Source organism: Carettochelys insculpta, chromosome 8 (genome assembly GCF_033958435.1).
Source record: "Carettochelys insculpta isolate YL-2023 chromosome 8, ASM3395843v1, whole genome shotgun sequence".
Taxonomy (NCBI): Eukaryota; Metazoa; Chordata; order Testudines; family Carettochelyidae; genus Carettochelys; species Carettochelys insculpta.
In genome coordinates, this window is record NC_134144.1 from 16,120,365 (window position 1) to 16,141,940 (window position 21,576).

Below are 21,576 nucleotides of genomic sequence, written 5' to 3' on the forward strand. Positions count from 1 at the left end.
CCCATCATGGACCTACGAGACCTGAACCAGTTTGTAAAAAACGGAAAAGGTTTCACATGTTGACCCTAGGTCTCATTATCCCTTTGCTGGAGCTGGATGATTGGTTTGCTGCTCTTGACTACAGGATGCCTACTTTCACATAACAATTTATCCTCTTGACAGGAGGTTTCTGTGGTTCATAGTGTCTGGTGCTCAGGTACCAGTTCACAGTTCCTCCATTTGGTCTGTCTGCTGCTCCGAGGGTCTTCACCAAATGCATGGCAATGGTGACAGCCTTCCTGCGAAGGCACAGGGTCCAATTGTTCCCATACCTGGGCAACTGGCTGGTCAAAGGGAATTCTTGGGCTCAGGTGCAACAGCATCTACAGTTCGTACGTCAAACGTTGGATGGTTTGGGTCTCTTGGTCAGTGAGACAAAGTCAGTTCTGGTCCCAACACAAAGAATGGAGTTTGTGGGAGCCCTTCTGGACTCAAGGAGAGGCAGGACCTTCCTGCCAGACAGCAGGTTTCATACTATAGCGGGTATTATACATGATATCATCAGGTTCCCCACCACAACGGCCAGGTGCTGCATGGGGCTGTTGGGTCACATGATGTACAGTTTGTTTGTAGTCCAGTTTGCCAGGCTCTGAATGTGTCTGTTTCAGCTATGGCTGGCCCCTGTTTACCGACCTTCCAGGGACAGCAGAGCCATGTGAGTAATGGTTCCATCTCAGATCCTGTCCATCCTCAGTTGTTGGGTGGTCACTTAGATGGTGTGTGCAGGAGAGCACCCTTGAGGCCTCTCCAACCCTCACTGTCTCTGGTGACGGACGTTTCAGATCTGGGCTGGGAGGGCTCATCTAGGGGAGCGCCAAACCCAAGCCCTCGGGGAGCTCAGGGCCATCCGCCTGGCGCGCGAGGTCTTCCGGGACGGTTTGACAGGGCATTGCATGGCTTTTCTTCCCTGCGATGGAATACACAAAACAAAAATATCATGCAAAGCTTCCCTTTTCAAGAGGAAACGTCATCCTGCCTCATAACCAGATGCCTCTCATGGGATGGGGAGCATACCTTGGAGATCAGACAGTGCAAGGCAAATGGTCAACGCAGGAAGTCTGCATGAATATCAGTCTCCTGGAGCTGAGAGCAGAAAGCAATGCCTGCCACCATTTCCTGCCTATCCTATGAAACAAAATGTTGTGCATTTTAACAGACAACACTGCACATATAGTTTTATATACAACAGCAGGGCGGGGCTCAATCCTCCTCCTTCATGGAAGCTGTCCAATTTTGGAACTGATGTATCTGCCACAATATCACACCAACAGTCTGTACCAGGATCCTTCAGCACAATGGCTGAGGATCTCAGTTGTCACTTCTGCATACAACACAAGTAGGAAATAAAGCAGTTATCGACCAGTATTCTGAAACTGGGGCCAACCCCAGGTCCATCTGTTTGCCACGTAGTTGAATTAGAATTGCCACCTGTTCCTTTCCAGAGCAGGGCAGGGTAAGGGATTGCTGTGGGATGCCTTCCTCACCCCATGGAAAATGCAGCTCCTATACACCTTTCCTTCCCCCTTACTGTTGAGGCACTGGGTGATCAGGGAGGTATGCAATGACAGAGCATGAGTTATTCTCATAGTACCAGTGTGGCCCAGACAGACTTAGTTTCCTTATCTCCATTGCTTATCCATCTGCAGTCCACAGTCTTCTCTCCCAATATCACAGTCACAGGATACATCCAAACCAGCCATTTTTGACCTCAAAACGTGGTTACTTCATGGCTCCGTAATAGTGAACAGACCTTCCCAGGGTGAAACAGATGCTCGTGAGTGGTTGCCCTGTCACAATGAAGAAAACATATCTGTACAAATGGAAAAGATTTGCAACATTGTGTCAACATAGGCAACTAACGCCTTTCCCGATCACCTACTACCCCTCAAAGACTCTAGCTCGTCACTCTGTTCCCTCAGAGTTCATTTAGCATCTGTCACAGCTTTTCTTGATAAAATTGCTAGTGTATCAGTCTTTGCCCTTCCTATTACAAAGCGATTTGTGACATTCTGTGATACAAGTGATTTCACTCTGTTTTGAGACCTCAGTTGTGCTCAAGAGCCCCCCTCGAGCCTCTGGCGACGTTTGATGACATGTCTATCAAGGTGGCATTCCGTATCACAATGATGTCAGCCCAACAATTTGGGGAGATGGCAGCCCTTATGGCAGACCCCTGTATACCACCTTTACTAAGCGTAGAGTCACGTTGAGACCACATCCTAAGTTCTTTCCCAGAGTAGTCTCCACATTCCACATCAACCAACCTACCTACCTTCTTCCCAAAACTGTGTGAGAACCTACTGCAGACAGCACTCCACACGCTGGGCATTCTGTTGATGTAGCCTCCTACCTAGAAAGGATGAAACCATAGCGTAAGTCCCCTATCCTCTTCCTCTCCAAATGTGAAACAGTCTCTTCCCAACGTGTCTCCAAATGGACCTGGATGTACATACACACCTGCTACATGATCTGCAACAAGATACCACTGCAGAAGGTAATGGCATATTCCGCTCAAGCCATAGCAACGTCTACCGAATTCCTCAAAGACATCCCCATGCAAGACACAAGCAGAACAGACACCTGGTCCTCCAAACACACATTTGCTAAACATTATGCAATTACATCCAGACTAATTCCTGGTTCTTCAGTGAGACACTGTGTCCTTTCATCAATAATACAACCACCACTCCATAACCCACTGCCTTAAAGTGGATGCTGCTTTTTAGTCACCCAGAGTGGAGCACCCACAGGGACATCACTCGAAGAAGAGAAGGAAGTTACTAACCTCGTGCGGTAACGAAGGTTCTTCCATGTGCGTATCCCCTATGGGTTCTCCACTACCCTCCCCTCTGCCTTGGAGTTCTGTTCTGGGACTCTCTGGTAGAGAAGGAACAGAGGCATGTCATGTGCAGTCAATGGGTGCCAGCTACAGCAGGAGGTGTGGGCTGCACATGCATTGCGCAGCAGGGCACTGCTAATGACAAACCTCTGATGGCCAGTGTAAGGACACACCGACACTCACAGTGGAGCGCCTATGGGGACACATCTTGAAGAACTCTCCTAACTGCACAGGGTGTGTAACTTCCTCTTATATATGAGTTGTTATATAGACATAAAACACAGAAGACAACTTGAAAATATCTGTACTTCTAATTTCTTTTTGAGTGTTAATCCTTTACTACTAAGGTAGTATAATTCTTGCTCTTTGGACCATATTTAGACTAGAAGGTGACAATAATTCTGTTTGATTTTGTGTTCTCCATCTCTCAAGTCTATTATAAATTAAGATATTCTCTATATTAGTGGTTAAATTTCTGAGTACCACCGGGTTTCATTTAGCAGAATCTGAGCCAGTTCTAACTGAGGAAACTTATTGATAGAATAACAGCCACCTATATCAAACTTACTTGGCAGCACTTTGTGGCTTGTATTGTAATTGCTTATTTGCTTTAGTGAAACATTTGCTGGTTAGTTTTAACCACTGTGTTATGGAGCTCTTGGGGCTTCCTTGTTGCAAAGATGTGGAATTTTATAGCGTGATGTGTTTTAAAACCCACAGTCAAGGCAGTTAATAGGTTGTAAACAGTGTGTGTATATTTTTTTTTCTGAAATGTTTTTTAAAAAAGGACTTCTTCAGCGTTAGAACACAGCCTGAGGTGGTTGGGCAGTTGGTTATAATTCTGTTTTTCTGTAAGTATTATAAAATAGCATGAGATTTTTTTTTTCATCTGAATTTCCTCTGCCCAGGACTTCCTTAAAATGATTCCTCTTTTGTTAAATAGCTGCCAAGTTGGAAGCAGCACTTCAGCACCCTTCCTGAAGAAGTCTGAATCGTAAGAGACATTTGGAGCTGAAACACCTCATGGTTTTGATTTTTAGTATGTTAGAGCAAATAGTTCTTTGTATAAACAAGACTTTTAAATTCCAAAATAGATATTGGAGGTTTGATCCAGGAAATGCTGAGCACAAAAGAGAAGAAAAGGATGCATGCTTTCATACTTTTATCATAAGGATTTTTTCTTTTTTCTGTCCTGTTGCGCACACATTTCCCCATTTTTGAACAATAATTCAAGCACCATGCAATGGTGTAAAATCACTTACTGAATATGACTTGTCTTCCAGGTCTGGTGGATGAGCAGCAGAAAGTGCGTACTATCAGCGCTTTGGCTATTGCTGCTTTGGCTGAGGCAGCCACTCCTTATGGCATTGAATCATTTGACTCCGTTCTAAAGCCCTTGTGGAAGGGTATACGTCAGCACAGGGGAAAGGTATGTCTCTCTATAATCTGCTGCTTTTCACCTCTCTATTGTCAGTGTAAGTTGCTGTATGTGTTTTAATACCTATCACAAATATATTATGTATTAAAATAGGGTCTGGCTGCCTTTTTGAAAGCTATCGGTTACCTTATCCCTCTTATGGATGCTGAGTATGCAAACTACTATACCAGAGAAGTAATGCTAATCCTTATCAGAGAGTTCCAGTCTCCTGATGAAGAAATGAAAAAAATTGTGTTAAAGGTATGGCAATCACTTAACACTGTCAGTCTAATGTTTAACATGAACTTGATATTACTACAGATTGTGCCTCTCTGGTCTGGCACCCTCAGGACCTGAGTGGTCCCAAAGGATGGAATTTGCCAGATGAAGAGAAGTCAGGCCTCAGAGCATGCCTGGGGGGGCTGCTCCTCCTGGCTACCTAGCTCCCTGCCCTCAGACTGCCTGGGGGACTCTGCTCAGACTGGCAGTGGGTTTCTGGACCAGCTCCCCACCCCCACGGGTTGTCAGAGGGGATTCTTGACCAGGCTCCTCCTGTGGGACTGCTGGCAGGGTTTCCTGGCCCCAGCTGGCTCCCCGCCAGCTACCCGCCATCGCAAGGTTGACAGCAGGGACCCCTGCCCGCCAAACTCCCCATCCCATGCCATGCGGCTACCAGGAGGGCTCACCAGCCACCATTTGGCTCGCTGCCACCCAAGGGCTGATGGCAGGGATCCACAGGCCCTGACTGACCTCCCTGCAGGACTACCAGACTGTGGATGTTGTCGGGCGAGAGAGTGCCGAATGAGAGAATTTCCACCTGTACTAATGTGGATCAATAAAGTCATATAATAAGTATTCTCCTAAAAATAGTTGGTCTACGGCATTAAAACTATGGGATTTTTATTCCCTGCTAGGTGGTAAAGCAGTGTTGTGGTACGGATGGTGTTGAAGCAAACTATATTAAAACAGAGATTCTGCCACCATTTTTCAAACACTTTTGGCAGCACAGAATGGCACTGGACAGAAGAAATTACAGACAGGTATCTTTTGGAAAAGATTTTGAACTGCTTTGAATTATATTTATTAAATTATATGTAGACAGTTGTTTGTTGAATTTATTTTTGACTTTTTCAGTATAACTTGAAAAGGAGTTCAATTTGGGTAAAGACACATTTTAAGATGTAGATAGATTAAAGGGCTCAGCATTTTAAATGAGATAAAATATATTGCCTCTAACTAGTTTGAATAGCAGTCTCAGTTGGTAGCGATAATAGTAACTGTCACCTGTTGGCTTATTTGAGCTTTGTAAAATGACTGGTTGGTTTCAGATTCTAGTGGATAAGTGTCCCCATCACAAAAGTATTAATTCTGTTGGCTCAAATGAACACCTAATTTGACAGTCTGAGAGGACTTAAATGCTCCACTTTCCATCTATTTTACCATCTGTCCTTCCAGTTGAGACAGATTAATATGGCAATGTGTTTGAGATCATTTTTGGTCCATCGTAACAGGAAACAAACTCCCAACATTCACTTTGTCACTGCTAATGACATAAGGGCTCAAACTCCCGTTTTTTAAAAAGTGTTTAGCTGGATAATATAGTTACTTCTCACATGAGTTCAAAAACAGCATGTTCTGTAATTTTTAGTTATCTGTACAAGGAAAGTTTCCACACACCCTATATTTAAGGAGAAGAACAAGCAAGTGCATTAGTCCATTTGCAATATTTTTTCCCTCAGGATGTAGATATAAGTCTGAAATTCTGAAAACTTTTCTGCATACCTACAACTTTGAAAATGGCTTTCTGCAAGTTGGTTGTTGCAAAGGGTTATTCTGTTCTTGAGAGTAAATAATATCACCAGCATGATCCCTTTTGTTTTCTTTGTACAGTAAACACTTCCATAAGCAGCATTTTATCAGTTGGAATTCTCAAATAACTGGCATTTTAACCATAACTAAATTGTAGTTATATTTACCATAAATACAATATAGTGACAGTAAATACAAAGAAATACTGCAAATACAGTATAAGTTTACAGCGTACAATAAAATTATTGGTAAATAAAGTACTCTGTGTACATTTTTGTTTCTTAATATCAAATCTTATGTTCCTTCAGTGTTCTGTATTGCTGGGTACACCTCTCTGTTGTTTAGAATATTTGAATATGCAGCAACCTCCCGGTCCTTGGGCTGCTGGATAGGAAAGAGTTTACTGTATCAGGCATAGAATTTACCAGGTTATCTTAGAGTTCACAAAGATTTCCTAAAACATCTCTCTACTTCGCTCAAAGTTATAGCTTTATGTTTCAGTTGGTTGATACTACAGTGGAGCTGGCAAACAAAGTTGGAGCAGCAGAAATTATTTCCAGGATCGTGGATGACCTGAAAGATGAGGCTGAACAGTACAGAAAAATGGTTATGGAAACAATTGAGAAAATCATGGGGAATCTGGGCGCAGCAGACATTGACCATAAACTAGAAGAACAGCTTATTGATGGTATCCTGTATGCCTTCCAGGAACAGACCACAGAGGTACTGTCAGAAGATGCTTTTAGCCGTTAACGTTTTTAATCCGTTTATACTATTCTGGAGAAATTTAGTATTTATGATTGAAATCCAGACAAGATTTATGTGAGTTTTTTTTTAGTTGAAACAAACTACTGAAATTTGTAAAGCTGTTCCAGAATATTAAAGTGGCATATACTATAAAGGTTGTAGGTATGAAATAAGTTCAATAATAATGGATGGTTGGTATAAGAGAAGCAAAGTGAGTGAGTCAGAATATCTTTTACTGGAACAGCTTGTGTTGGTGAGAGAAATAAGCTTTTGAACTTACATAGAGCTGCTTTTCTGTAACAGATCAAAAATGTCTGTCTTACCAACAGAAGTTGGTCCAATAAAAGATGTTAGCTCACTCACCCAGCTCAGTTTTATTAGTGGGACAAATGTGTCCAAAACGGCACTGCATGCAATTTGTGGTACAGCTGAGATTGCTTTTCTGACTCTTTTTGTTGTTGTTGTTGTTGTTGTTCAGGACTCTGTGATGTTGAATGGTTTTGGCACAGTGGTCAATGCTCTTGGCAAACGAGTTAAACCATATTTGCCCCAGATTTGTGGTACAGTTTTGTGGCGTTTGAACAACAAATCGGCCAAAGTTAGGCAGCAAGCTGCTGACCTGATCTCTCGTACTGCAGTTGTCATGAAGACTTGTCAAGAGGTATTCATTTCTCCCATTCTTCTGTTTCATAGAAGCTAGTTTTTAAATGAAAGAATGAGTGAAAGCATTTTTGCTAACTTTTAAATCTTGTTACTTGTTTCTAGGAAAAACTGATGGGACACTTGGGTGTTGTCCTATATGAGTACCTGGGTGAGGAATACCCTGAAGTATTAGGCAGCATACTTGGAGCACTTAAAGCCATTGTGAATGTTATAGGTATGTGGGGCTTTTGTGTCAGACACACAAGCAGAGAAATGGGAGGGTGGGGCGAGGCATGTGTAACAGAATCTGAGACTTAATAAGGTGACATTCTGTGGAACAGGTATGCACAAAATGACACCGCCAATCAAAGACCTGCTGCCAAGGCTCACACCTATCTTGAAAAACAGACATGAGAAAGTACAGGAGAACTGTATCGACCTGGTTGGGCGTATTGCTGACAGGTGAGTAGTTGTGGTACTCTTGTCTGAAACGCCATGACATGTTAACTACTTACATAACAGAAGGGAACAATTACCCATTTTTAATATTTGATAATATATTTATTAGGTTTTGGATCTGGAATTTATAAATCTTTGTGGCTATTGGTGTTCCCTTAACTTTTTTACAAAGATGGGTCATATTAACATTTCTTCATTATTAATAAAATGAAAAATGTAGGTACAAAGAATGAGCGATCAAGTATGCATTTGCAGTCACATATACTATTTAAATTGTATTATTTGCCATTGTTAGTCTTTCACTGATTTCCTAGTTTACATAGGGCTTGTCTTTACTAGGGAAATAAGTCAATTTCAGATACACAATTCTAGCTGTGGCATTTGCATAGCTAGAATTGACATATCGGAATTGGCTTATTTCTGTAGTGAAGACCTAGCCTTTATACTCTTGCATTGACCTCCCTTACGCCATGCAGTAACATGGAGTACCAGGGGGTCAACTGCCAACTCCAGAGAGATCGATTTTTTGCTGTGTCTTCACCAGATACGCCAAATTGAACGCCAGAAGATTGGCCCTGACTGGGTTGATCTTCCGCTTAGAATGAAGGTTAATTCTATATATGGTTTGTGTATTCTTATTAAAAAAAATTCACATAGCCTTCCAATTCTCTGTTTAAAAAGCCAGAATATGAAGCCATGTACCTATAGTATTGGGACAGGTGTGTACATTTTAAATCTGTTTTTTCTTCAAAAACTATTACTGCACTAAAATACATTTATTTCTTTTCTTATCCAGGGGAGCAGAATATGTTTCTGCAAGGGAATGGATGAGGATCTGCTTTGAACTGTTGGAGTTGTTAAAAGCTCACAAGAAAGCTATCAGACGAGCCACAGTAAACACTTTTGGTTATATTGCAAAAGCTATTGGGTAAGTGTGTTGTCTTGATACTGACCAGTACGTATAGGCCTTTTTTTAGAATGGTGTTAATCATGGGTTTTCTTGAAAAAATAAGACTCAGTTTCTTTAGAAATTTTAAAAGTGAATGTAGATTTTCCCAAGCTTTGTAGGGCATACATGATAAAAGTACATTTTATCTTGGTAGAAAAATAAAGTTGAGTTATAGCCCTCTCCTTTCAGTACTTGAACTGTAGTGGTTCTAACTTTAGAAGCAACAAAATATATGAAAATAGTAACAGAGAGGAAGCCGTGCTAGTCTATACACTATCAAAACAAAAAGCAGTCAAGTAGCACTTTAAAGACTAGCAAAATAGTTTATTAATAGTTAATAAACTATTTTGCTAGTCTTTAAAGTGCTACTTGACTGCTTTTTGTTTTGATATATGGAAATGTTTTTCTAATTGAAAAATTGGAGGAAATGGTACCTTCAGATGCTTCCTGGGTCTTTTCATGGAATCGTGCTCTTCGGTCCACAATTGTGCGTGCTGTTCATTTGTATTGCCATTTCAGTCATGACATGGACTAGTAGAGAGTGAATCTTAATTCGGTATTATCCACATATTAGCAGATGGTCAGACATATAAATAAGTAATCCATTCGAAAAAAAGATACTGGTATTTAGAAGCCCTAAGACTGGAACCACATCATACATGCACTGTAGAAATATACACCCTAATCAGCTAACACTTTGCATGTTCATAATGTTATGCAAAAGCATAAATGTTTGCAAGGAGCTATAGAAAGAAGAGAGTATAGGAGTTGCGTGTTGCTGCAAATTGGATTCTAAATGGGAAAGGATGGATGAGGGTCATAAAAAGAGTACACAAATACTTAGTTTATGTATGGCACAGCTCACTGCCTTCTGCTAATTCAAAATCAACTGTCCCTCACTGAGATGCAATTATTGACTGGTTTTTTGACATTAAAAATACCTTAGTACATGTTTACATTTTTCACTGACAAAGTCTTGCATTTTGTCTCTTTCAGACCCCATGATGTTTTGGCTACACTGCTAAATAACCTGAAAGTACAGGAAAGACAGAACAGAGTATGTACTACAGTAGCAATTGCTATTGTAGCTGAAACATGCTCACCTTTCACAGTACTGCCAGCTCTGATGAATGAATACAGAGTTCCAGAACTGAATGTCCAGAATGGTGTATTAAAATCTCTTTCTTTTCTGTTTGAATACATTGGAGAGATGGGAAAAGATTACATTTATGCAGTTACGCCATTGCTTGAAGACGCTTTAATGGACAGGTCAGTAACTTTTAATTGTGCAGAATACTCAGATACTTAGATGCCCCTTGTTACATTAAAAGTACTTCCATCCCACATCTGATTCCTCAATTGCAGAAAATGTATATGGAGATGAATGTTTAATCAAAAACATTAATAGAATAACCTATAACTACATATTAGGTTGATGTCAAGTATCGGAGGAGTAGCTGTGTTAGTCTGGATCTGTAACAGCAACGAAGGGTCCTGTGGCACCTTATAGACTAACAGAAAAGTTTTGAGCATGGGCTTTCGTGAGCACAGGCGAAAGCTCATGCTCAAAACTTTTCTGTTAGTCTATAAGGTGCCACAGGACCCTTCGTTGCTATATTAGCTTGACGCAATGCAAAACAACCTTCTCTACATATTCTTTTTTAGTAATACTATTGAAGATTAAACATTTGCAAAATGAGATAATTACAGAATGACTGGCCAGGATTTGCCATATTTAGACTTTTTTAAATATTTTTCTAGGCTGTCAAGCAGTGTTAAATGACAGTAATTTCTCCTGTGAAACTGCAGGGAAAGCTAGAAGACTATCATCAGAACATTTTAGTTCTTTGTGTCAGAAAAGCATTGCTGATATCCAACAGAAAATTTATTTGCAAGCAAACTTGTAAAATAGTTTATATTTTCTTTGCAGAGACCTTGTACACAGACAGACAGCCAGTGCTGTGGTACAGCATATGTCTCTTGGAGTCTATGGATTTGGCTGTGAGGATTCTCTGAATCACTTGCTAAATTATGTGTGGCCCAATGTGTTTGAGACATCGCCTCACGTCATTCAGGCAGTTATGGGAGCACTGGAGGGCCTAAGAGTTGCTATTGGACCATGCAGAATGCTGCAGTATTGTTTACAGGTATGCTTACTTATAGTGGGATGACAGGGAAAGTAATTTTTCAAACCTAGGTGGAAAGTAGAAAACCCAAAACAGTTTTCAGGATGATAATGGCCTAAGCTTCAGTATTTGCAGTGTAATATTTTCATCCCAACAGAGATGGGAGAGTAGTAGTGTAGGTTGAATCTCTCTTGTCTGGCATCCTTTGACTGGTGACAAATGAGAGAATTTGCTGAATGATGGGAAGTCAATATTGTCTAGCAGCATCACCACCACCTCAACTGCTTATTGGGCTCTTAGAAGACATCCAGGGGTAAATTAGAGCTAAATAACAGCACAAAACACGGAGAGACAGAACTGGTGGCTGTAAACGAACATGATGAGACTGCAGAAAACTTGGCCACACCTGTGATAAGTGGTCGTCTGGCTAACTCAAATCATGCTGGGTTATGGATGTTGCTGGATGAGAGAGTTCTGGACTGGAGAGGTTCAACCTTTAATGCCTTTCATCTGACAAAACAAATTTACAAAGAACTAATGCTCTTCTCTCCACACGCTCCCCCGCCACCCCCAAATTAATTATTCTTGACTCTGATTCTGTCTCTTAAAGTTGGATTTCTCAGGAACAGAACTGTGTCATTAAGGGTATACCTACACTTACTGCGGCATCGACACTGCAGCGATCAGTCTCTCTGGGATTTGATTTAGCATGTCTAGTGTGGACGTGCTAAATCAAACGCTGAGGGGTCCCTGTTGACTCTAGTGTTACTTGCAGTGTTGATGAATAAGGGAAGGAAATGGGAGAGTTTCTCGGGTTGAGCTCTCACTGTGAGAACGGTGGAGAAAGTCAACCTAAGGTACATTGAGTCCAGCTATGCTTTTGTCATAGCTCAAGTTGTGTATCTTAGGCAACTTTCTCCCTTAGTGTAGACCTGTCCAAACTTGGGTCACCTTATGTCTAATCCAGTGCTATGTATACTGGAACTTGGGCTTTTCACATTTCTGAAATGAGCAAAACAACCCAGAATTCATGAATTGGAATTCATCCTGAAGAACAGATGAGACTTAATGGGTGCAGAATTCCTAAGCTTCTGTATTTCCTTTCTGTGGGAAGTAATGACGAATTATTGTCTTTATCATCATTAGAAAGTTAAACAATAATAATAACAGGAGAGAGTTCTGTGTTTTCCTAGCTTAGACCTTTATGTGACACTTATTTTATTAAGTAAAACTTGATTTTAAAAAAGTATGACATTTTGTTTTTATTTTCTACTGTTCTGCACAGCTTGAATACCAAGTCTATAATGTTTGTTGCTTGTTAATTTTATATTTGTTTTATTTTCCTAGGGTTTGTTTCACCCTGCCAGGAAAGTCAGAGATGTCTACTGGAAGATTTATAATTCAATCTATATTGGCTCACAGGATGCTCTGATAGCACACTATCCAAGAATCTACAATGATGAAAAGAATACCTACATTCGTTATGAACTTGACTATATCTTATAATCTTATTGTTCAGTCATTTGTGTTTAATGCACAGCTGTTTCACACTTAAACATGCTTCAGATTTGGTGATGTAAAATTTTAAAACATTGCAGATCAGTATAGAGCTGGTCAGAGGAGGAGCTAGAAATCCATTAGCATGATTTTAAAATAATCTGTCCTTTTTTTTATGTTAAACAGTTAAAGCCAGTAGTGACCAAGAACACCGTGCGATTACACAATGTACTGGAGGGATTTCATTTTGGATTCATCTTTATGAAGATTTAGGTTTCATTCCTTGTGTTTAAAAGGGGATGTTTATTTGAGAAATAAACATTTGTGTATAAAATACTAAGTTGTGTGTGTGTTTTTGAACAGAGAGGCTTGTAAAATGAATCTTTGATAGATTGTTAAGCATTTGTTTATGTAAAAAGGTGGCGTACATTTTAACCCTCTTTGTTATCCCCTAGTTTTGAATAAATAAGACAAATGTACCAACTGTAGTTGATGTGCATCTTTTATAATGGGATAATGAAACTGTACTGTTGTTGTTTGCCATAGTTTTCACTCTCGTTTGCATGGAAACTACGGTTTTTAGTTACTATTTGCTGTCAGATTGCTTCAGTCAAAATTTCATGGCTGTAAAGATTAATTGTGCTGTCACTGTAATAAAAAATTGGTTTAGGTAAAAATGTATTGTCAGTTGAATGTGGACATGAATCTGGACAGAATCTGTTTCATAGACTTTATCCATGTACCTGCCAGGATGAAAGTGACCACTGTAGCACTTAGGTCTGATTTAGAGTCCCTTGGATATTTATCAGAACCACGCGTCTGAATTACCTGACTTGAGGCAGCTGCTGCGAATGATGAGTAAAGGGACAGGAATTAATAGAATCACTTTGTCCTTTCCAGTTCTTAGTTTGTAAAGGTGGGTAGAAGAAACACCTTTCCTCCTTGCTGCTCAGCCCCAATTATAAAGATGCCAGCAAACAAAGGAAGTGAAGAAAGATGTATTATAAATGGAGACATGGAAAACTGCATAAAACATGGGGTGATGTCTTGATATTGCCATGTAAGGTTATCATTGTGGTGATGTCACTGCATGTTAAGGAACATTTGGCGAAAACATCAATAGTCAGATATGAGGAGTGTTACATTGTAAGTGACTGATGCTCCATTCTGTGATCAGGTTGCTTTCTCCCTTAATATTTGAATTCTCATGTTTTAGATAAATATTTCTGTTGTTTGTGTCTATGCAGAACATGTTTTCCTATTTATCATGTAAGCTACTATTTATCCTAATTTTCCATGCCACTTAGATGTGTCACATGAATTACGTCCTCTCTCTCAATTTGTTAGAAATTTGCAGCCCTATTTTGGGGCAGATCATTATTCTTCCACCTTTCTGACAATGTTGTTTTTGTTTTTGTGGGGGTAGCCATGACAATCTGGCCATAGTATTTCTTCTATTTGTACTATACAGTTTACCACTGGAATTTATTACATGGAAGGAGCTGAGAGTTCTTGATGGCTTTATTGTTCAGGAGCTATTTTCTTCACAGAACTGCAACCAGTATTTTTCTCTATTGTCACTTGAACTTGCTTGCAGCCTTTTCATGCCTTTAGCAATGCATTGTTTGCATTGCTATATGGCCGCCCACGTTGATTTCAAAGCATTACACGAATGCAATAATATAGTTAGTCTTTCAAGAACCCTGTCAAGAGACTCCTTTTGACTGGGGGATGTAACTGAAATACACTCAAGTTAAGACACTTGCCCAGTAGCAGAAATGAAAATAGAAAGCTGGTGTCCTGATTCCCAGTCTTGTGTATTACCTTGGTACTGTGTTTTCTAAGAATCTAAGATGAATATCACAACTAAACACATGATATTACTCAGGAGGAAATGGAAACTAAGTCTATTATTAATGTAAATGTTTTCTGAGGGCAAAAATTGCATTATGTAATTTTTCATCATCTCAAACACACACACTTCCCTCCAAAAAAGGAGGGAACAGTAGACGAGAATCCTACTTGAGACAGTACAATACAAAAATTGCATTGAGCTATTTTAGCCTTATGCTTTATCTCCAGCACCAGCTGACAAAAATATCTTTTACCAGTGAAACTGAAATTCATCATGCCAAATACCAGTAAAAAAAAGTTAGGTTGTTACTCATCAACAGCCCATTTGCACTACCTTGATTCCTCGCAACTGAACACAACATTGCCTTTTCAGATCAAGTCCAACTCTTTGGTTTGATGTTTTTGGAAGGTAAAAACTGCATTTGGGAATTTTATTGCATGTTTTGATAGTTGCAGCTCACTTGTCTAATAAAAGCAGGTAATTAGTCCATTATATCTAGGATAAGGTGTTAACTCTTCTGTCACTTAACTTTCTGTGCTCATGCAGCAGGAATCCTAGCATCCTAGGACTGGATGGGATCTTGGGTCATTGACCCCTATCCCCTGCACTCACGACAGGACTAAGTAGTATCTAGACCATTGGTGACAGTCTTTTGTCTAACCTGTTCTTAACAGCCTCCAAGGATGGAAATTTTACAACTTACAGTGCTTAACTGACTAACAGCAAGTCCAAATGTCCAACCAAGCTGCCCTTGCTGCAGTTTAAGCCCATTGCTGCTTATCTTACCTTTACAGGTTGAGAGTGTTTTTTTTTCCCCTTTGTCCTTGTAACCACCCTTTAGGAACTAGAAAACTTACAGTGTATCTTCCCAGTCTTCTCTTTTCCAAGTTAAATTAACGCTTTTCCCCCAATCTTCCATGTTGGGTCATGTTTTCTAGACGTTTAATCATTTTTGTTGCTCTTCTCTGGAGCATGTGTTGCAGTGTTGACTCTCATTTAGTTGTGATCCACTGTGTCCTCCTGATCTCTTTTCACAGTACTCTTTCCTATGCAGTCATTTCCTATTTTGTACGTATGCAACTGATTGTTCCTTCGTAAGTGGAGTACTTTGCATTTTTCATTGCATTTCATATAATTCCTCTAGTTTGTCCAGATTGTTTTGAATTTGAATTGTCTCTTCCAAAGCACTTGCCTCCCCTCCCAGTGTGGTCTCTTCTGCAGACTTACTCTCTAGGCCATTATCCAAATCATCAATGAAGATGTTGAACAGAACCTGACCCAGAACTGACCCTTGGGAGACCCCATTCGATATGCCCTTCTAGCTTGACTGCGAACCACCACTGTCTTTAGTAGCTCTGTGTAGGTTATATTTCCCTTTTTAAAAAAAAAAAAAAAGTCTGCTTCAGAAGTACAGTTGGCTACTCTTAAGCACAACATTGACAAATATTGATAGCACTTATAAAACAAAATTGGCCAAGGTATTCAAGCTTGCACAGTATAAATTTTATTATCTGGCACCCTGAGGAATGGGGGGTGTCAGATAATCAAATTTGCCAATTATTGCCCCACTCCTCAAGACCCTGGTATTCACCGTAATGGACGGTTCAAATAGGAGAGGCAGACCCCACAGAGAGTGGGTAGATGATGTAGTAGATTGGTGCGGAGCTAGTCTACAGAAACCAAGCCACTCTGCCCTGGACAGGGAAAGATGGAAGGAAATAGTGAGAGAGGCATCAGACCAACAGGTGCTGAGCCCATGGTTATTGATGATGATCCACTAGCCCTGCTGCTTCCAGCCATGATGGGGCAGCTGGCCCCCAGTTCCACAGCTGCTCCAGGTGACTGGACAGCCAGCCCCTGACTACCAACCCAGCTGGGCAGCCAGCCTGCAGCCACTAGCCCTGCTCTCCTAGCTGAGCACGTGCTGGTGGAGTAAATGTTGGTTAGTAGAGTGCTGGTTATCTGAATTGCAGATAACATGAGCTTTACTGTATAAAGTCTGAAATACTTCTCTCATTCATTAGTTTTTCTCTGTAATTTTAGTTTAATTGGTTTAGTTTAAATGGTTTCTGTTTATATCAGCTGAGGCCAAATTCTGTCCTCATTGTCACTAAAGTCATTTGGGTCACAAAGGTATTGAATGTGTGGGTTTGGATTTGCAAAGATTGAGGACGAATGGGTATTTGATGCCAGAAAAAAAAACATAATTGTCAACAGAGTGTTTACAATGAAAACAAGCAGTTGATTGTGAAAAGTAGTGTGAGCAATATATAAATAGGTTGAGTAGCATGCAACAGTGTCTGTAATTTTGCAAATTGAACATTTAATTGTCTATTCAACAGTAAAATTAATTTGGTGGCAAGAGTTCCATTTTCCTGAAATCAAGGCGTTTTTAAAATTGTTTTCATCTTGGTTAGAAGAATAGTTTAAAAGGGACATGTAATATCAAATGACAATCAAATACTATTTTGGCCTACACGAACTGGAGATTAAGGATGGTAATACTCTCTTTGACAGAACTGATTTTGATGATAGCTAAACAGACCACACCAGAATTGGAATTCAAAAGATAAACCATAAAAATTAGATTATTAGTATTATGAACTAAATAAAGCAAGACACATTATGGAACTTGTACATTTTAGGGCTGATCCTCATTTTGGAAGCAATTAAGCATTGAGCATTCAGGATAGACATCTGTCTGTTTATACCAATGTTCCAACCTAAGGTTTGCAAACACTGGGGCTACATGAACGGCAACTGGTGGGATTGCAAGGCTTTGGAAATTTTATTATTCTGAACCAAAGAGAATAACATTGCGAGGGTATCTCCAGAATAGTTGGTGAGGTCAAAGGTAGAAAGTTGTATTCCATATTTTTTTTTCATGAAATGTCAGAGGGTCATAATTTTTTTTATGAACAATACGAACAAGGGTCAGAAACACTGGTTTACACTACAGCCTGTCTAGCATTCCCTTGGTAATGTTTTCATTCCCTGCCTTAGACTAAATACTCTGTTTATTTTGTAGTTTCTTTATTTCTTGAAGCTGCATATTGTTGTTAGTGTTTGTAGGTGCAGCCAGATCTGCAATTTGGTTATTGACTTCTAGGTGATTTTAAACACGGCATAAAGATTTTTAGCTATGTAGCTCACATGAATGTCACTGCAAGCCACATAATCACAGCATTGATGAGTGAAATCCAAACGTATTTGTAAAGAGTGCCAGCAGGATTTCAGTCTCCAAGTCCACATTCATCCAAAATTCTGCACTTGCTGAAAATTCAATTAAACCCTGGGCCAGGCCCTCTCAGATTATGGTTTGGACGTAGGGTGGACATAGTCAAGTTTTCCTATGCTGTCTCACAAACAAGTGGGTAGAGTAGTCACAGCTGGGGAGGGTACTATGAAGCTGGGGATAAGGTGTTTTGACTCGGATCTGTGTAGCGCAACATGGATGGGTCCAGAAATTCTAAGCTTAGGGTCAATATGTAATATGGCTGTTCAAACCCCTGCTTTGGAAACCTGCATCGCGATGTGTATACATTCCAAGTTACTCCTGCCCAGTAACAAGGTCAAGCTATTAAGGGCCTGAGGCAGTTCCAATTGATGTGAAGGAGAATTTTGTCAATTTCATTAGGAGCACAGTGGACTGACAGGGTGGCATGTAGTCAAGTGCCTGATTTAACCTGATGATTGACTCTAAATCTATTTTCTAATGATTGCCTCAATACCCACATCCTCCTATCTTTTGCCCTGAGCACCGATCCTCAGACATGTCTATGCAACCATAGTGTCTTCCAGCCCTCTATTACATCTGTGCAACTCCACAAGTCCTAACCTTGGTGCTCTGGAATAAATTAAAGCATAATTTGGACTGCAGAATCAAATTACTGGTGACAAGGAAAGCCCAGGATAAGTTTGTAGGGTTGGCAGGAAAAAAAATCTTTTCACTGGTACTCTGGGCTAGGGACCCTAAGAGCCACCCTCCCATACAGTAATTTTTCTGGGGAAAAAATTGCCCTTTTAAGAATATTTCAGGACTAACCACTATTGAAGTCAGAAGGAGACTGTTAAAAAGCTGTTACTTAGGCCATCTGCCATATACAGATGTATACTAGCCTGGCTCAAAGTATAAATCTAGTTATCTGTTCATTCAAACTAAAGAAAATCAGGAATGCAGTCAGTAGTTACTGACAAAGATGAAGGTAAATCCTTTGCTACTTCAGTCAAAAAGTTACAAGATGGATATTTTGTTACTGCTGGAGCTGTGGGTTTAAAAAGTAATTCGGATAATGACTGGGGCTACCACTGGGTAAAAGTATAAGTACGACGTGGGTGAGCCCAGTTCTTCATAGTGATGGTTAATATTACTTTTGTGATGGCACTTTTTTAAGTTGTGTAGGAAATAATTTTGTTACAGAGCTATAAAATACTTCCTATAGTACAACTTCAGTTAGCCCAATGTCATGTAGGCTACTGAACAGTCTGGCTATTGGATAAAAGGACTTTTCAACATAAGCATAACCTTGTTGGAAAAGGGTATTTTCCAAATAATTAATATTTAGATATTTGCATTTAGATTTGCTGATGCTTACACAACATTCAACTGTGGATAAAACTTGTCTAAAATCCCCTTTCCAGAATGGGGTCCAGGGGGGAGGGGAGAGTCAACTTTTGAAATGTGCCAATTATCTTCAGAGATGATTGTTGTTTTTTGTAGAAATCTTAAGAGGAATAGCTGAGTCTCCTGAAGTGAATAGAAAGACTGGGTCCAACCTAAGACCGTTGTAAATCCACTATAGTCAGTGTATTTATACCAAGAAGGAATCCGCTCCAGAAGAAGCGGTAGGTAAAATGTACTTTTGGATTTCCATTTCTTTGCAATTATTTAACATAACAAAATATACTTTCCCATATGAGTATAATTATCCCAAATGTGTGCGTACAGCAAATGACATAAAGGCAAGTTGTTAACAGAACAGTAATATTGCAAAGTCAAGCACTCTAAGATTCCTATGAAACTAATTTGTGATTTGTCCCCCTTTGCATACCCATTACGATACCATGTTTAATCATATCATTAAATATTATTTTTTTTCCACAAGACCATTGCTTCATTCTGTGAATGAGCTGCTGTTTGGTATTTCCTTTTAGCCTTCATTCACAAGGTGTGGCCCTCCCCAGGCCTATTTAACGCACACCATCCAAACCTAGCACTGAATTCAGAAATATAAATTTCCTCCTAACTGTTTCTGTGGTACCCTCACTAGTAGGGGTGCTTCACAAAAGTACACTGAGCAGGTGACAAACTGAGGCACAGAGCCCATTAGTTCTGGGTTCCTGAACTGAAGTAGCTGGGCCCTGATTTGCCACAGAATTCAGTATTTTATAGGTTCAAATCACAACTCCAGTTGACTTCAGTTGCAGCGTGGAGTACTCCACACTTCTGCAAATCCTGATCCAGATGATTTACATTGCATGCCCAGCTTGTAGTCAGTGACCAATTGTGGTGCTGATGTATGAGACTTTTGTAAGACCTGTATCTTGCTCATGAGCCAAACTCCCAAAGTGCTTTGGAAGTCATGCTAAGGAGGAGAAACTAGCTTGCTAAGAGTTACCGGAAAAGACCTGACAAACCTGAAGGCTTGTTGAGGGCTATTATGTTAGTAACGTATTAACAAGTAACAGATGCTTAGGTCAGCAGAATTTGAAATGTGCACCAAAAAGTTGGAAATATGCAAAAAATGTTCAAATAGACTGGAAATTTATGGGGGGGAAATAAAACTTCTTGTCTGTGATGGAAAGAGAAAAAAGCAGCATGAAACAATAAACACCTTGTCAGCCAAATTCAGAATCAAATTGACATTTTTATAGCCAGGCAACTAGTGAGGATAATTGTCAGTGCTCAGGGGCTGTCAGCCTGTAGCTTTGAACCTTGTGTGGCTCTTTAAGGGCTCCTATGTGGCTCCTGATGCTGCAATTGCAAAGGTTTAAAAAAAGAAGAAGAAGAAGAAAGAAAAAAGCTCCTGATTATTTCTGATAAATGGTGAATGTCTAAAAACCCAACACTGAACAACTCATATCTAATAGCAAACAATGTGATCTCAAAATATTCGATAAATTCCCTTATAGGTGCAGTGCATTGTGGGATATGATACCTTATCTGTGTTTTGATTGTCTTGTTTTTGAAAAGGAAAAGCAAACCTGTGGCATTCATGCTGTGAAGGGTAACATGCATTTTAAGAAAGAACTGAAATTAAACATAAAGTAGAATTGGCACAATTAAAGAGGGGTTGGAATGGCTTCAAAAAAGAGGAAAATCAAAGATGAGGACAGAATTTCAAACTGAATCGACCTGATCTTTTGCATGCATATCAAGTTTGTCCGGGCTTCCTTCATATCTCATTTGCAATGAGAAATTCACCACGAGAAAAAAAAAATGCAACCTTGAGAGGCATTTTCTCAAAAAACCCCACAAAACACACTACTTTTGTTGAACAGTATCCAGTTGGAGATGCCAGAAAAAAAGCCATGGAGGAGCTGCTTTGCAAAGCAAAGTATGAGCACATTGGCTAAATGGATGAAATCATCAAGTAGCATAACTGTGGCTAGTTCTGTGGCAACAAAGAGGTCATGAAACAGGGAAAGCCGTTCATGGATGGCGAATATATAAAAGGTGTTTTTTTAAGTATCAGTAACTGTACAACAATTGAAAAAACAAAAATGAAATTGTTCAGAATCTAGCATCCTCCAGAAGGTTTGCAAGTGAAAGTCGGTTAGACAGTGGCACAAACACACACGTAAAATGTGAGCCAATAGAATATCTAAAAAGTTTGTCAGCGTCTTGCAGTAATCATGCATCGCATTATGAATTATTGTGTGCTGTTCTGAAAACAGGAGTTCTTAAAAGTATGGCTTCACATTATTAAGGACCATCTCATATTCATGTGTATTTTGGTTCTTCAGTTATTGAGTTTTTTTTAACCAAATTAAAAAAAAAGAAGAAAAGGCTCTTGCTGTTTTGGTTGCAGACCCTGCTCATAGGCTGTAGGAACAGGTTCTTGCAGTTTGTGATAATGTGTATCTCCTCCTGTTATGCTAATTATCTAACAAAACTTACTCAGGCTAACTGATCTGAGGTCTATTTAAATGAATGAGTAAATTCAAATCCTTGCTCGTACAAGCTAGGGTAACAGT

General features: G+C 39.8%; 1 protein-coding gene across 2 annotated transcripts in view; it reads left to right on the forward strand.

Moving 5' to 3' along the window:
* The window catches only part of SF3B1 (splicing factor 3b subunit 1), a 52,776-nt gene extending 39,575 nt beyond the window's left edge, over positions 1-13,201 (forward strand). For both annotated transcript variants that reach the window (XM_075000640.1, XM_075000641.1), the window contains 11 exons: positions 4,162-4,307; positions 4,410-4,556; positions 5,210-5,335; positions 6,606-6,827; positions 7,330-7,512; positions 7,617-7,728; positions 7,835-7,955; positions 8,749-8,880; positions 9,898-10,170; positions 10,832-11,048; positions 12,375-13,201. In XM_075000640.1, the coding sequence (XP_074856741.1) occupies positions 4,162-4,307; positions 4,410-4,556; positions 5,210-5,335; positions 6,606-6,827; positions 7,330-7,512; positions 7,617-7,728; positions 7,835-7,955; positions 8,749-8,880; positions 9,898-10,170; positions 10,832-11,048; positions 12,375-12,533 (1,838 nt within the window). In that variant the 3' untranslated portion in view covers positions 12,534-13,201. The remainder of the gene's footprint in view (positions 1-4,161; positions 4,308-4,409; positions 4,557-5,209; positions 5,336-6,605; positions 6,828-7,329; positions 7,513-7,616; positions 7,729-7,834; positions 7,956-8,748; positions 8,881-9,897; positions 10,171-10,831; positions 11,049-12,374) is intronic.
* Positions 13,202-21,576: the final 8,375 nt, after the last annotated feature.